The sequence below is a fragment of the Schistocerca gregaria genome, chromosome 4 (genome assembly GCF_023897955.1).
Source record: "Schistocerca gregaria isolate iqSchGreg1 chromosome 4, iqSchGreg1.2, whole genome shotgun sequence".
Lineage (NCBI taxonomy): Eukaryota > Metazoa > Arthropoda > Insecta > Orthoptera > Acrididae > Schistocerca > Schistocerca gregaria.
The window spans coordinates 149,045,382-149,058,832 of NC_064923.1; the positions used below are offsets into that span (position 1 = coordinate 149,045,382).

At 44.7% G+C, this 13,451-nt stretch overlaps 1 protein-coding gene across 3 annotated transcripts in view; it reads left to right on the forward strand.

Moving 5' to 3' along the window:
- Window positions 1–13,451, forward strand: part of LOC126365953 (translational regulator orb2) — a 1,712,650-nt gene that overhangs the window by 1,279,913 nt on the left and 419,286 nt on the right. For 2 of the 3 annotated variants that reach the window (XM_050008738.1, XM_050008739.1), the window contains exon 1: window positions 9,140–9,352. The exons of the other annotated variant lie outside the window; for it this stretch is intronic. In XM_050008738.1, coding sequence (XP_049864695.1) covers window positions 9,244–9,352 — 109 coding nt within the window. In that variant the 5' untranslated portion in view covers window positions 9,140–9,243. Of the gene's footprint in view, window positions 1–9,139; window positions 9,353–13,451 lie in introns of those variants that run through there. 3 annotated transcript variants of the gene reach the window in all.

Below are 13,451 nucleotides of genomic sequence, written 5' to 3' on the forward strand. Positions count from 1 at the left end.
CACGATTCCAGTATCTCAACCATTGCGCCTCCTCACTCTCTTCTTGAGTAACCTTACTATTCGTTAGCCGCGCGGGATTAGCCGAGCGGTCTTAGGCGCTACAGTCATGGACTGTGCGGCTGGTCCCAGCGGAGGTTCGAGTCCTCCCTCGGGCATGGGTGTGTGTGTTTGTCCTTAGGATAATTTAGGTTGTGTGTAAGGTTAGGGACTGATGACTTTAGCAGTTGAGTCCCATAAGGTTTCACACAAATTTTTGAACTATTCGTTAAAGGGCTCCACCGCGCATGAAGTAATATACCTAAAAAGCGCCACGGCTTCGGTTTATCGTGAAGTAAAATGAATCACGCTTGCACCTGATCAATGACTCTCTCATCAACGGCTGTTTCCTGGGTTCCACGAGGAAGGGAACGGACGAGGGCGGCGCCGCGGGAGGACAACGAAGATATCTTTCCGGCGTAGCGGTGACTGATACTACCTGACGGAATACTGGGCAGCCGTGTACAGCTGTGATGAGTCAACGTTCAGCAGTGTGTGACAGTGGCTCTTCAACGGTGCCGGTGACACCAGAATGGAAACGCTTGCGGGCGGGGAAAACCCATTAGGACTCGAACGTACACTGTGTCGCTTTGATTAATGTCTGGCAAACACGTAGGGCAGAAATACGCTTCCGTCGATACGAGAATGGTGCACGAGTTGTAGCCACGAGCTGTCGATCAGCCGTGACAAAGCGTGCCCGCTGCAGTGGGGAGGGGGAGGGGCAGGGGAGGAGCCAGTGTCAGACGCCGCCACCTGCGCCAGCATCGATCACTCGGTGCCAGGCGCCACGGCTCCCAACAGGTCGCCGCGGCCTTCTCTTACGGCCAACTTCTCGCTCCTCTAACCCTGCACTCTTCCACCAACAACCGAAGGCTACTGCCGCTTTGGAATAACTGTACTGGAACAGGTAGTGCACCCTAAAACTATTTGCAGTGCTGCTCTTGACCAAGATGCGGGTAGTTGTAAAAACTTATAAATTGCCTTTATTTCCAAGTGATTAAACACAGACTTCTTATCTTCCCCATCAGCACATATATTTCAAAAACATTATATCCAGGAGACTTCAGTTTGTTGCTTGACAACATTTTACCCTCTATAATCAACATAGACGCTCCATAGCCTGTGCCGCGCGGGATTAGCCGAGCGGCCTAGGGCGCTGGTCCCGGTGGAGGTTCGAGTCCTACCTGGGGCATGGGTGTGTGTGTTAGTCTTTAGGATAATTTAGGTTAAGTATTGTGTCAGCTTAGGGACTGATGACCTTAGCAGTTAAGTCCCATATGATTTCACACACTTTTGAACCTTTTTCCTCAGCCTGTCACTCAACTTCATATTTATTACTGAAGACGAGTTTTGGATACTTACGTTCATCTTCAGTGACTTCTTTGCATCTCGGTCCGTAATCAACGTTCTCAGGAATGTAATACCATTAGTTCTTGAATTTAGTCCACTTTCTCAGTGAATTTGGATGAATCTGAAATTCTCACTTCGCCACCTAAAATAGAGGAAAACATCTTATTGTTGAAGTAAACGGCAACCATATGCACAAAAGAAATTAACGGTTTCAGGCAGATAGTCCCCTTCTTCAGAAGGCTATACAGAAAAATATACCACAAATAAGTAGAAAAAATGTAAGAATACAACTGACAACTTGTATAAGTCGTGATAATTACACTGAAGCGCCAAAGAAACTGGTATAGGTATGCATATTCAAGTACAGAGATTTGTAAACAGACAGAATACGGCGCTGCGGTCGGCAACGTCTATATGAGACAAAAAGTGCCCAGCGCAGTTGTTAGATCGGTTACTGCTGCTACAATGGCAGGCTGTCAAGATTTAAGTGAATTTGAACGTGATATAGTCGGCCCACGAGCAATGGGACACAGCATCTCCGAGGCAGCGATGAAGTGGGGACTTCCCCATACGACCATTTCACGAGTGTACCGTGAATATCAGGAATTGAGTGAAAAATCAAATCTCCGACATCGCTGAGCCGGAAATATCTTGCATGAAAGGGACAAACGACGACTGAAGAGAATCGTTCAACGTGACAGAAGTGCAGCACTTCCGAAAGTTGTTGATGGCCCAACAATGAAATCTTCAGCAAGTGTCAGCGAGCGAACCATTCAACAAAACATCATCATTCGAAACCCACTCGCGCGCCCTTGATGACTACACGACACAAAGCTTTACGGCTCCTGGGCCCGTCAAAACCGACTTTGGGATGTTGATGACTGGATACAGGTTAAAAATTGTAGCGAGTGGACAGACGTGTACGGGTACGGAGACAACTTTTTGAATCCATAGACCCTACATGTAGGGGCTGTTCAAACTGGTGGAGGCTCTGTAATGGTGTGGGGCGTGAGCAGTTGGAGTGATACGGGACACCTGATACGTGAAGATACGACTCTGACAGGTGACACATGCGCAAGCATTCATTCATGTCCATTGTGCATTCCGACTAACTTGGACAATTCCAGCAGAACAGTGCGAGGCACCACATGTCCAAAATTGCAACAGAGTGGCTCCAGGAAAACTCTTCTGAGTTTAAACACTTCCGCTGGCCTTCAAACTCCCTAGACTTGGTCATTATTGAGCATATCTGGGATGCCTTGCAACGTGCTGTTCAGAAGAGATCTCCACCCCCTCTTACCCTTACGGATTTATGGACAGCCCTGCAGGATTCATGGTGTCAGTTTCCTCCTGCACTACTTCAGACATGAGTCGAATTCATGCCACGTCGTCTTGCGGCACATCTGCGTGCTCACGGGGGGGGGGGGGGGGGGGGGGGCTGCACGGTGTACCAGTTTCTTTGGCTCTTCAGTGTAGTTGCCCCATCATTATACCAACTTTCTGGAAACTATTGAAGGTAACGTTCCAATTGCAAAACACTGAGTATAATTTGATTGTAACTGTAATAGGTTATTGTAAATAATTATCTGTTCTTAGAGAGAAAATTAATTATGTATTACTTTGGCGGCTTTTTCGTTCCCCTTATTTAAAACCTTTCCTGACCCTCAATCTGTTTTTTCCCTCCCACCACCCATTTTTGTCGTAATTGGTTTGATACGATTGGAGTGCTTTATATTCAGTTCCTGATATACAGTACTTTCTCGCTTACACATAATTAGTTATAGCAACCTATCAACCTTCAAAGTTGAATGTAATTACTTGGCAAGCCATAACTATGGCCACAATTGTAGCATTACCGTTATAATTAGTAGGTTACACTCAGAAAGGTACAATTCGTATGTTATTTTCAATAGTTTTCAGAAAGTTGGTATATTCATGTAGCAATTAATTATCATGACCGATACAAGACGTCAGTTATATTCTTATCTAACTTCTACTTATTTGTGGTATATTTTTCTGTGCACCCTTCTGAAGAAGGGCAGTAGGTGCCTGAAACCGGTAAAGGAAACAAAATTTCTTTTTGGTACTAGTTGCTGATTACTTCAACAAACAGAAGTACAGTTGCTGAAGACGGATAAAATACCGAAAACATATGTGGTGCAAAAGATATCATATTAAATGTTCTCCAGTTTTCATCAATCAGTTAGATCTTGCTGCGTCTCACTGCAAATCGGACTAACTTATTTCAGATTAACAGTGGAAATAACTTGCGTAACCCGACAGCAGTTTTGTGTGTAATCGCGTGCCTACTGTCCCCATACATCAGCTGGAGTCTGAGAGTCAGTTATCTTTACAGATTACAGTATCACCTAGCAGACTTACTGAAATAACATGCCACAGGCTTGTTTTGTGTTACAAAACGTACGCAAGTATTCAGACTTGTATCAAAGAGAAGGATTTATTTCGTAATGTCAAGGTATTATTCGTAAAAGATGAACTTTGCTGTAGCAGGAATTAAGTGTCACGCTGCAGTTAAAGTGGTGTGCATTGTTACTTGGCAGGAGAAGCACGGAAGGTGACCGCGGAGAGCGCGTTCGCGGCCTGCGCAGCGACATGCAGTTAACGTTGTTACATGTGTCGGCGATGAGGAGGCGGAGGGAGTGATCGTGCAGACGGACAAGGCGACGGAATGTGCAACCAGAATGCTGATGCTGAGCAACAGAAGCGTTTGCAAATTACGAAAGGACGGACGGAGTGGAATCCAAGTTTCTAGGCCACAGAAGAAAGATGGAGAAGTAAGGTGCTCACAATAACTATTCCATTTACGACATGCATAGAAGTGTTATCAGCCGGCAATTTCTGCGATAATACGTACGATATGAAGAAATGCGAAAACTACACAGCTCTTGTCACACAGAACAGACTTTCAAGGCCAAAAAAGAAACTGTCAGAAAAATAGTTCTGCCAATGGGATTTGGTTTTAAGGAGCTCCACGAGAAATGTATTCTTACGGGTGAACGAGAGGGTATAATTGCAAAACGGATATACTACATTAGATTTTTACGGGAGAATGAAGCATTAGAATCAAAGCACCCAGTGGTTTACTTGGATTGGAACTTGAAATTACGCACAATGGCTGTAAATAAATTTTGGTATAAAGTGATAAGTGTGCGAGTAGTACTGTCGAACTAAAGCGTCGGTCAGAGTTAAAGTGTTGCGCATGTAGACGGTGACACAGGTTTCATAATTAAAAAACCAAAAAGTCGAACTATCAGAACTGGACAACAAATTTTAAAAAAGTACACTTTCAGGTTATACCCGATATATCTCCAAGAAGTAATGTCGTTTTTAATTATACTCCATATCATCAGAAGCAGGAAAATTAACCACCTTCCTCTACCCCTCAAAAAATGAAGTGTATGTTGGCTGGCCAATAACAATATTCTGTATGAGCCAGTTCTACGGAAAGCCGAGCTTTTGGCATTAGTTAACGAGCAACGGCCGACTCCTGTTAATTGCATACCGGCAGACAAAATTTTGCAAGACAGTGGATTCGTTCCGCTCCGACTGCCGCCACACGATTCAACGAACAAATAGCAGATTAGGGCCTATATCAGTTGGCATGATTTCTTGTCAAGAGTCACTATGGTCAGTGACTGAATCGTCAGATGAAGAATCGACACCTGACGAACACGACGAGATCATCGTGGAAAGCGGATGTACGCATACTGCCAGCGACGGTTCTACGCATACTGCCAGCGACGTTCCGTGAGCAGCTTAGCTAAGATACAGTTTGTCCTGGATCCGCAAAGTGACGCCAGCTGATTTGCTGGCTGTGTTACTTGCAGAACTAACAAAAAAAAAAAAAACCGGCTCAACGGTTGGGGGTAGGCAGCGTCAAATCGGGCATGTGGATCTGTCGTGAGGGTGTAGTAGACACGTGCGTGTGCAGCCGACTGCAAAGAGAGCGATTCCCATCTCCTAATGACGGAAATTCACTTAGGCGCCACCGACTGTTTTAGTCAGAAATTTATAACACAATGCCCAAGGCGTGATAATTACGACGCATATTTAGTGAATCCTGCAGAGAAGCGACAAGCAAATTCTGTACCTCTAGAAACAGTCAGATCGATATTCTGCAGGGCACTGGCTTGTATGAAATACACTACGATTATACGGGCTCCCACATTCGGTTTTCTGTGGATCGATTTCCCAATACCGCTTCTGGTCGGCCATGTGAACACGCCCGACATCGATTCTGGAAAGGCTCTATAGCGTTTGAATTGAGATAGCGTTTGAATTGGGATTGGGTTGCCAGGATGCTACTTGCTTCTTGAAATATTCATTGTTTAGATGATTTTATGTGGAATGAAGATCTGGTGACCATGAAGCCTTTTCTTTATTTTTTAGAGGACAATCACATTTTATCTTTCTGTCGTGGAAAGATACGCTATGTCGATACATTTGACGTCAAGGAACTTTGCCTTGAAGACCGACAATATTATCACTCAATGAAGTCTTTCAGGCCATCCGCGTTGGCTGCTGACGAGCTTCTGGATTGTATGGTCGTGGTCCATGAAAATTTTCTGTTCCTAACGTTTCGTCTAGATTTGCACTGACATCTACAGAAGTGCTCCAGATTCGACAAACATCAGCGGAGCCTGGAGCACCTCCACGCAAAAGTTCCATGGGCCGCGACTGTAAAACCCGGAAGCTTCTCCAGCTGACAATATTATGTTAACGTGATGATGGTGCTAAGATGGAAATTAACTGTCACACTAAACGTTATTTACATAACAGCATCTTAGAAAAAAAAGACAGTAGGAAGAAAGTAGAATAGAACTCCCAAATTAGAGTTCTACGTCACTTCGACGATGATGTCATTCGAAACGGAGAACAAGTTCGGACGGAAGAAGTAAATCGGATGTATCCTGTTTAAAGGAACCAGCCAGGCAAAAAATCATATCTGGACGTTGTTGATTCCGCAGCAGTAATAATCTGGTACATCCGAAATATTTTGTTATGGAGAACAAAGGTTATAAAATCTTCTTACTTCTTTTGTTCCACTCATCTGTTTATTGTTTTCATTTATTTGCTTTCAGTGTCGCTGTGGTGATACTGTCTATATGCGGAAATAAGAGAAAAGCCTTTACTCGCCATAACAAAACCAAAGGTGGATGACTGGATAGGGATTTGAACGGCCCGGAAAGCGGGTCCAGCATTTTCGAGTAGTGCTGGAACAGATGATCGTGCGGAATCAGAAAATAATTATACATAATTTACAAAAAAGATACGCTACATGCATGTGCAGTATCGATGCCACGTGAAAAGCGGCGACACATCTGTGGTCCCGGGACAAGCTATAGATGTGACATTAATTCTTAACACTTTGTTGGAATGTTCATTTATTTTCACATCACGAGATGTAAGTAAGTTTTGGTATACTAAATTAGTAAATTACGCTTTTAGGTTTTGTTTATGTTACATCTTACTGAATGTTTATCACTTTTAGAGAACGTGATGTTATATTTCTTTATCAAAATGAATAAATAGACGTAAATGACAACGATTAAATAAAAAAAAATCCACTATGTTAACTGCTTGTGCATCTGTTTGTGGTCCGACAAACTAATCAACAGATGCGCGATATTACTGCTGAATCCTCCTATATTACTGCTGAATCCTCCTCCTGAACATTGTTGTAATTCCAGAAGCAGCAATACACTGCTGATTTTGTAGTGGAAGGTTTCTTTAGTGTGATCTGAGTTGAGACGGGTGATTGATTCAAAATGATGTTTCCTGTACCGAAACGTGCTGATTGGTCACTAAGTAAACGTAGTAAAGTACTAACACTCCATGAAGAAGGTTATATGTATGCAGAAATAGCAAAAAGGTTGGGTAGAGGCGCTACAGAGTCGGGTGTGAGGAAAGTTTGCAACTGATATGAAGAACTGGGTCGATCAAAACGCTCCCAGAGCCGGCAGAAGAGCAATATCGACTAATCAAGACTATCGAACTACCTGCTGTCTTTCTTTGCAAGTTCGTTGGCGTACTGCAAAAGATGTAAATGCCATCTAGAAGACTTCAGGGGCTGAAGATTCTGATCGAACCGTCAAGACAGAAACTTTGCGAAAATAGTTTGGGAGGGAGACTTAAAGGAAGAGCCCTTATCTGAACAGAGTGCAGAGGCAGAAACGTGTGCAATGGGCATCAGCAGAGAGTGGATGGACACAAGCAGACTGGGTTAGAGGCATTTGGAGTGACGAGATTAAGTTCGTTCGTCGTCGACCAGGCAGGGCTTGTTGCTTCAGTGCATCAGTGCCAGTATGAAGCATCCCATCAGGGTCATGGTGTGGGGCTGCACGGAAATTCATGGCATTAGACGTCTGGCAGTGTTACAGCGTCACACTACCGCAAAGAAGTACTAAAACAAAGTGTGGGTGTTGAAACTGCTGCCCTCAGTCCGTTACTTATTTCAAGGTGACAACCATCAGTCTATTTTTGAGCAAGACAGTGCACCATGTCATATCGCGAAAATCAATAATAAATGGTTCTATGAGCATCAAATTAGTGTTCAAATGGTTCAAATGGCTCTAAGCACTACGAGACTTAACATCTGAGGTCATCAGTCCCCTACACTTAGAACTACTTAAACCTAACTCACCTAAGGAGATCACACACATCCATGCCCGAGGCAGGATTCGAACCTGCGATCGTAGCGGCAGCGCGGTTCCGGACAGAAGCGCCTAGAACCGCTCTGCCACAGCGGCTGGCCAAATTAGGGTGCTGCCTTTTTCTTGGCAACAGTTCCGGCCTCATCCAATAGCAAACTTGTCGTCCAGGCTTAAAATGATGGTATCCCGGTGGAATCCCGGTAAGAAGAAGGAGCTCCAAGTGGCCATCGCCAATTCATCGTTCAGAGTGATCAGACCAGAAGACCTTCGACCTACGGTGGACTCTATGCCGCCCAAAGTAGAGGCAGTGATTAAATCAAAAGGATGTCCCACAAAATACGAAGAAATATTGCTATAAACTTTGTGCCAAATAATTTTTAACTGAAACAGTTGGGTTGTGAGTATTTTGTTTGATTTTTATATTTTTTTCATGTTTTTTATATTGAATTCTAATTTTCAAATTGCGGACATTAACGCATGTTTTCCGAAAATCTGTAGTCAATTATTTTGTGTATTTGAAATATAAAGACTACTGAATGCAGTTTTCAATGAATCTCTACAAAGCGTCCGGAAGTAAGGCTACTGTGTGAGCAGACTGAAATGTGTTAGCGTGCTAGTAACTGATACATCATGGCAAGAACGCCTGAAACCAGTAAGGACCTCCTGCGCTCAACACGAAGTGACGCGGTGAGTAAGCCATTTTACATAGAGGAAACACCATATTTCTGAGTCACAAACAGACACGCTTTCGCCGTAAAACCAGAAGCCTTCCAGAGGCAGTCGTTTCTGGATGTCCCCCGAAGTTAGAAGGCGCTTCCGTCGCTCCCGGTGTTGGTAGAGGGCGACGTAAATGTTGAGGCAGTGGAGAGGCGGCGCCTGGGACGTATTGGCACTCGCGGCATCCCAGCGGTGCCATCCATCAGCGCGCGAGGCTGATAACTGAGCGGCGCAAGGTGAAGGCCGGCGGTGGTGGGGGCGCCCTGCCCGTCCCCCTACCCTGCCCCTCCTCCTCCTCCTCCTCCTCCCGGCGGGCCGCGCCGCGACCAGGCCGGGCCAACACTTTCACCTGGCGGCCGCGCCGCTGCTCCGACTCCGACTCTGTGCGCGCAACCAGACGCCGCCACAGCCCGCGCCCGCTCTCGTCTCGCCGCCGCCGCCGCCGCCGCCCGCGCTAGCGCTAACCATGTTCCGTGCCTTCGGGACCGCGCCCGCCGAGACTCCGACCGCCACCGACCCCTTCTACCCGTGGGGCGGCCTCGGACTCTTCTCCACGACGCCCGTCACCGGAAAAGGTGAGCTCGCGCTGCCCGGTGACGCCGAGACGTGTACGAGTGTGATGCTGCGTGTGTAACTGTGTACCACGGGACTGATACTCCACTGTGTACGCGAGTGGTTTCAACCTGGCGCCCGCTCACGTGATTCGCTCGAGAGATGCGCTACACGCGTGCCACGATTTTTATAAATGGCACGCAGCTAGGAATTTTACAGATAACGCGGCTTGTTCATAACGACACATCGCACGCCATTCGTGAATGGACGCACGCCATTCGTGAATGGAACGCGGAAGGGGGGAGAAGATAATGTCGCTTGCGGACTGTGGTCGTAGATTTAGTCACAGAACGAGTACAAAGCAACGTTTATATCGCTACTTGCACATAAATTACGTAAAATAACTGACAGGCCGCGGAAACATCAAAATCGGTTTTGCTTGAGACTATGCATAGCGCAACAGTAGGAAATAGAATGACAACAACTCGCGACCGTGGCCATTTTGGAGGATTATAACGTCATTTATAGGAACATCTGATCTACAGTTCTGAATAATGTTGTCATCCTTGCTTAAAAGTGTTATGGAGATAGAGCAATATTATTGTGCATCTATGTTTGTCATGAAAAAGAAAGCAGTGTGACCTGTTGAAAAGCCACAACAACATCACCCAGCTGAACTTAGCCGATTGTTGTAGACCAAATACACCTGAAGATCAGTTATTAACTCTCGAAATGTATCGCGCAATACCAATAAAGTAGAGACTGGTCCCGATCCTAATTTTTTGTTACTATAAAAGCGTAATATTGCGTTATATTAGCATAATTTAAGCACCCTTCTCACAATACAGACATCACTCTTCTCTACTTTTCGCACTCTAGGAAGACATCAACAAAGCAACAACCACTAGTACTTGTGGATACAATATCTTACATATTTGATCAGATTCATGTCTCGTAAAAATTCCAGGACATCGTCTGGTAAAGCGAACAGATCTCACAGTTTCTTTCCTTTATTTATTTATTTTTTTAAATTCTCACCCACAGATGAATTTCATTCGCAGTAGTGTACCAATAAATCAACACTGGCTACCTGCTGGCCTACGGTTGAACTCGTGTGATTTTCAAGTCGAGTGGAGTGCTTACAGTACTTCAGAAGTAATCACGTCTCTGATTCGCTGCAAGTGCAATGGATTATACGTTTCTATAGATGTAAAGCGACACCAGCTAGATATCAAGCAGTAATCTTGCTGTTTTTGCTGTCAACACGTATTACACGTAACGTCTGTGCGCCTATTTGTTGTGATTCTAACGCAACACGCACGACGACAGTGATTTGTAATGCTGCCGCCTGTGTCTACGACAGTGCTAGTTGTTTAGTATTCTCCGCTAATACAGTGACGGTTGCGGTTTTTTTGTTGTGACGGAGAAGCGAGTATGAAGTAGCCACTAAGCAAGACCTGCCCGTCAGTTACAAACTCAGTGGTATTTACAAACAAGCTTAAGGTTGAGCCCGCTCTGGCAGGCAGCCAGTAGCCTTCGCATCAGCTGACTGCCCACACTGCGCGATCGGGCAGCGCAGCTGCGCTATATCGCTGAGATATCTGTAGTGATAACCCCAGTTCGCGACGGTTTTTGGTGCAAAAACGCCCTTGGAATCGTGCGGGTTTAGTAGCATACTGCTGTCGGACGGAGCAGAAATAGCCGCAGGACGCAGGGGTCCGCAGTTGGCAGTTCGTCAGGACTTGGGCCGAGCGGGCCACGGCGCTAACGAGGCGACGGCCGCTTCTCGAGTTAGCGCCCGGTTAGCGTCTCCCCTGCAGGTTACACCTCCACAAGGCCCTGCTGCATGCGCAATGGCACGTGGCTTGCTCGCACCGAGCGCGGAAAACTGTTCCGCTCGTATCTGCTTCAGTCACACGCCCCTACTTGTTCACTTCCACTGTACAGAGAAGCTAAAAAATAACCGTAAATGTTCGGAAAGGTCAGAACTTTTTGTTACGACTATAAAAATTTGGTATAAACCTATGCATATTTTTAGTTTGATATGCATTTGTGCAGAGAGTACGCTACGCATAACAGACATTGCAAAACTTTGGACTTATTCTTTTGTTTATTTTGTGTGCTTCAATCGTATCAGAATTGCAATGTACCGAGCTCAGCGGAACAGCGATGGGACTATTTCTGGAAGAAGGATATTCAAACCCGAGAACGACGTTTCCGGTCCATGTTCCCCTCTTTTATTTTAACTGCTCCCGGGACGGTTCACTAAGTGAGGTTACGTCCAGTCCTCCAGCCAGCCGGCCGCGATGACCGAGCGGTTCTAGGCGTTTCAGTCCGGAACCACGCGGATGCTGCGAGGTTCGAATCCTGCCTTGGGCATGGTTGTGTGTGATGTCTTTAGGTTAGGTAGGTTTAAGCAGTTCTAAGTCTAGGGGACTGATGACCTCAGATGTTAAGTCCCATAGTGCTTAGAGCGATTTGAGCCATTTTCCTTCTGTCATCCTCATCCGAATCTGGTCGCCTTGACCTTTCGAAATTCGTTCCGTAAGAGCAGTGCATTCGCGTTTCTTGACGACTGCATATGTATGCCTTCTAAGTTCCAAGCTGCAGCTTTTCTACAGAAGTTTCATTACATAAGCTGTCATAAGTAACGAGTGACGAGTAACGAATGACGAGAGGTGCTTGTTATCCAATAGAAGAGGTAATGGTGTAGGAACAGTACTCCCAGTAATTACCTGGACGTACGGCTTACTGGAAATTTAAACACTTCCTTTTAAAGAAATAAACATTTCTCGCTGATGGTGGAATCTGACTGTGTGAATCACATCATTCTGCTAGATAATTTTTTTTATCGGATTGATGGTATAGCCAGTTAATGGGTGTCACACCTAACCAAAAGAATGCAGAAATTTGCACTTAGTAATTCAGCCAGTATAGTCTGGGAGCATAATTCTGACTAGGGAGAAACCACGGAAGGGGTTCCCCAACGCTCAATCTTAGGTCCACTATTGTTCCTTGTATATGTAAGCGATCTTCCGTCTAGTATACAACAAACAGAATTAGTTATTTTGCAGATGACACCAGTATCGTAATCAATCCCCATATTTTGATCAGAATCGGGGTGCAATCTTCCTACACGCCAGCCAGAGGCCTGAAGATGGCGTAGTAAATCGCCGAAGCTGGTGGCTAAATAAAATAAGTTGGCAAGCTAGACGGCTGAAAGGTGTTTAATTTGACATCCTGTATCAAACAGCCGAGCTCTGCAACCATCTCTGAAAAGATGGATATAAAGAGACATCATCTCGGAGTACTAACATCATGATAAGTGTAACAAATGGCGAGGAAATAATAAATAGGGTGGGAACTTTAAAATTCCTAGGTGTTCATTCTGATAAGATCCTAAATTTGGAAAAGTACATTTTGGAACTCCTAAAACAACTTAGATCAGACACAGAATCAGTGCGAATCTTGAGGAGAGACAAATCAGTAACTTGACATTTTTTGTATATTTTCATTGAATAATGTCATTTGGAATAATGTTCTGGGGGACCCATTTTTATGAAAATAAGTCTTAATTGCGTAAAAATGTTCTGTAAAAATAATATGTGGTGCTCAACCATGATCGTCTTGAAGACATCTGTTTAAGGAGTTGGGAATTCTGACTACCCCTTCACAGCATATTGACTCCCTCGAGAGGGCTGTTGTAAATAATCCACTACATTCAGAATGAATAACGGTGTACGTAATTAGAATACCAGAAGGAAAAACATCATTCATTACTCCAAATTACGGTTTTCTTTAGCATGAAAAGGGGTTTACAATGGTGCAACAAAAATTTTTGATAATTTACCAAGTGATCTAAAATGTCTGACAGACAGCAAAGTAAAATTTGAAAACAAACTGAGAAAATTCCTCCTTGTCAACTCCTTCTGTTCTGTAGAGTAATTTCTATTCCTGTAATGTGTGGAAGGTGGTGGATACTATTTACTAACTCAGAACATCTGTATGTCTTTCTTCCTTTTGAGAAATCTTTTTGATATGTTCAGAATGTGACCATATGTACAAATTAATTGCCTTGTGAATGTAAAATTACTCGTTCCACATCATTACGATCGATCGCGA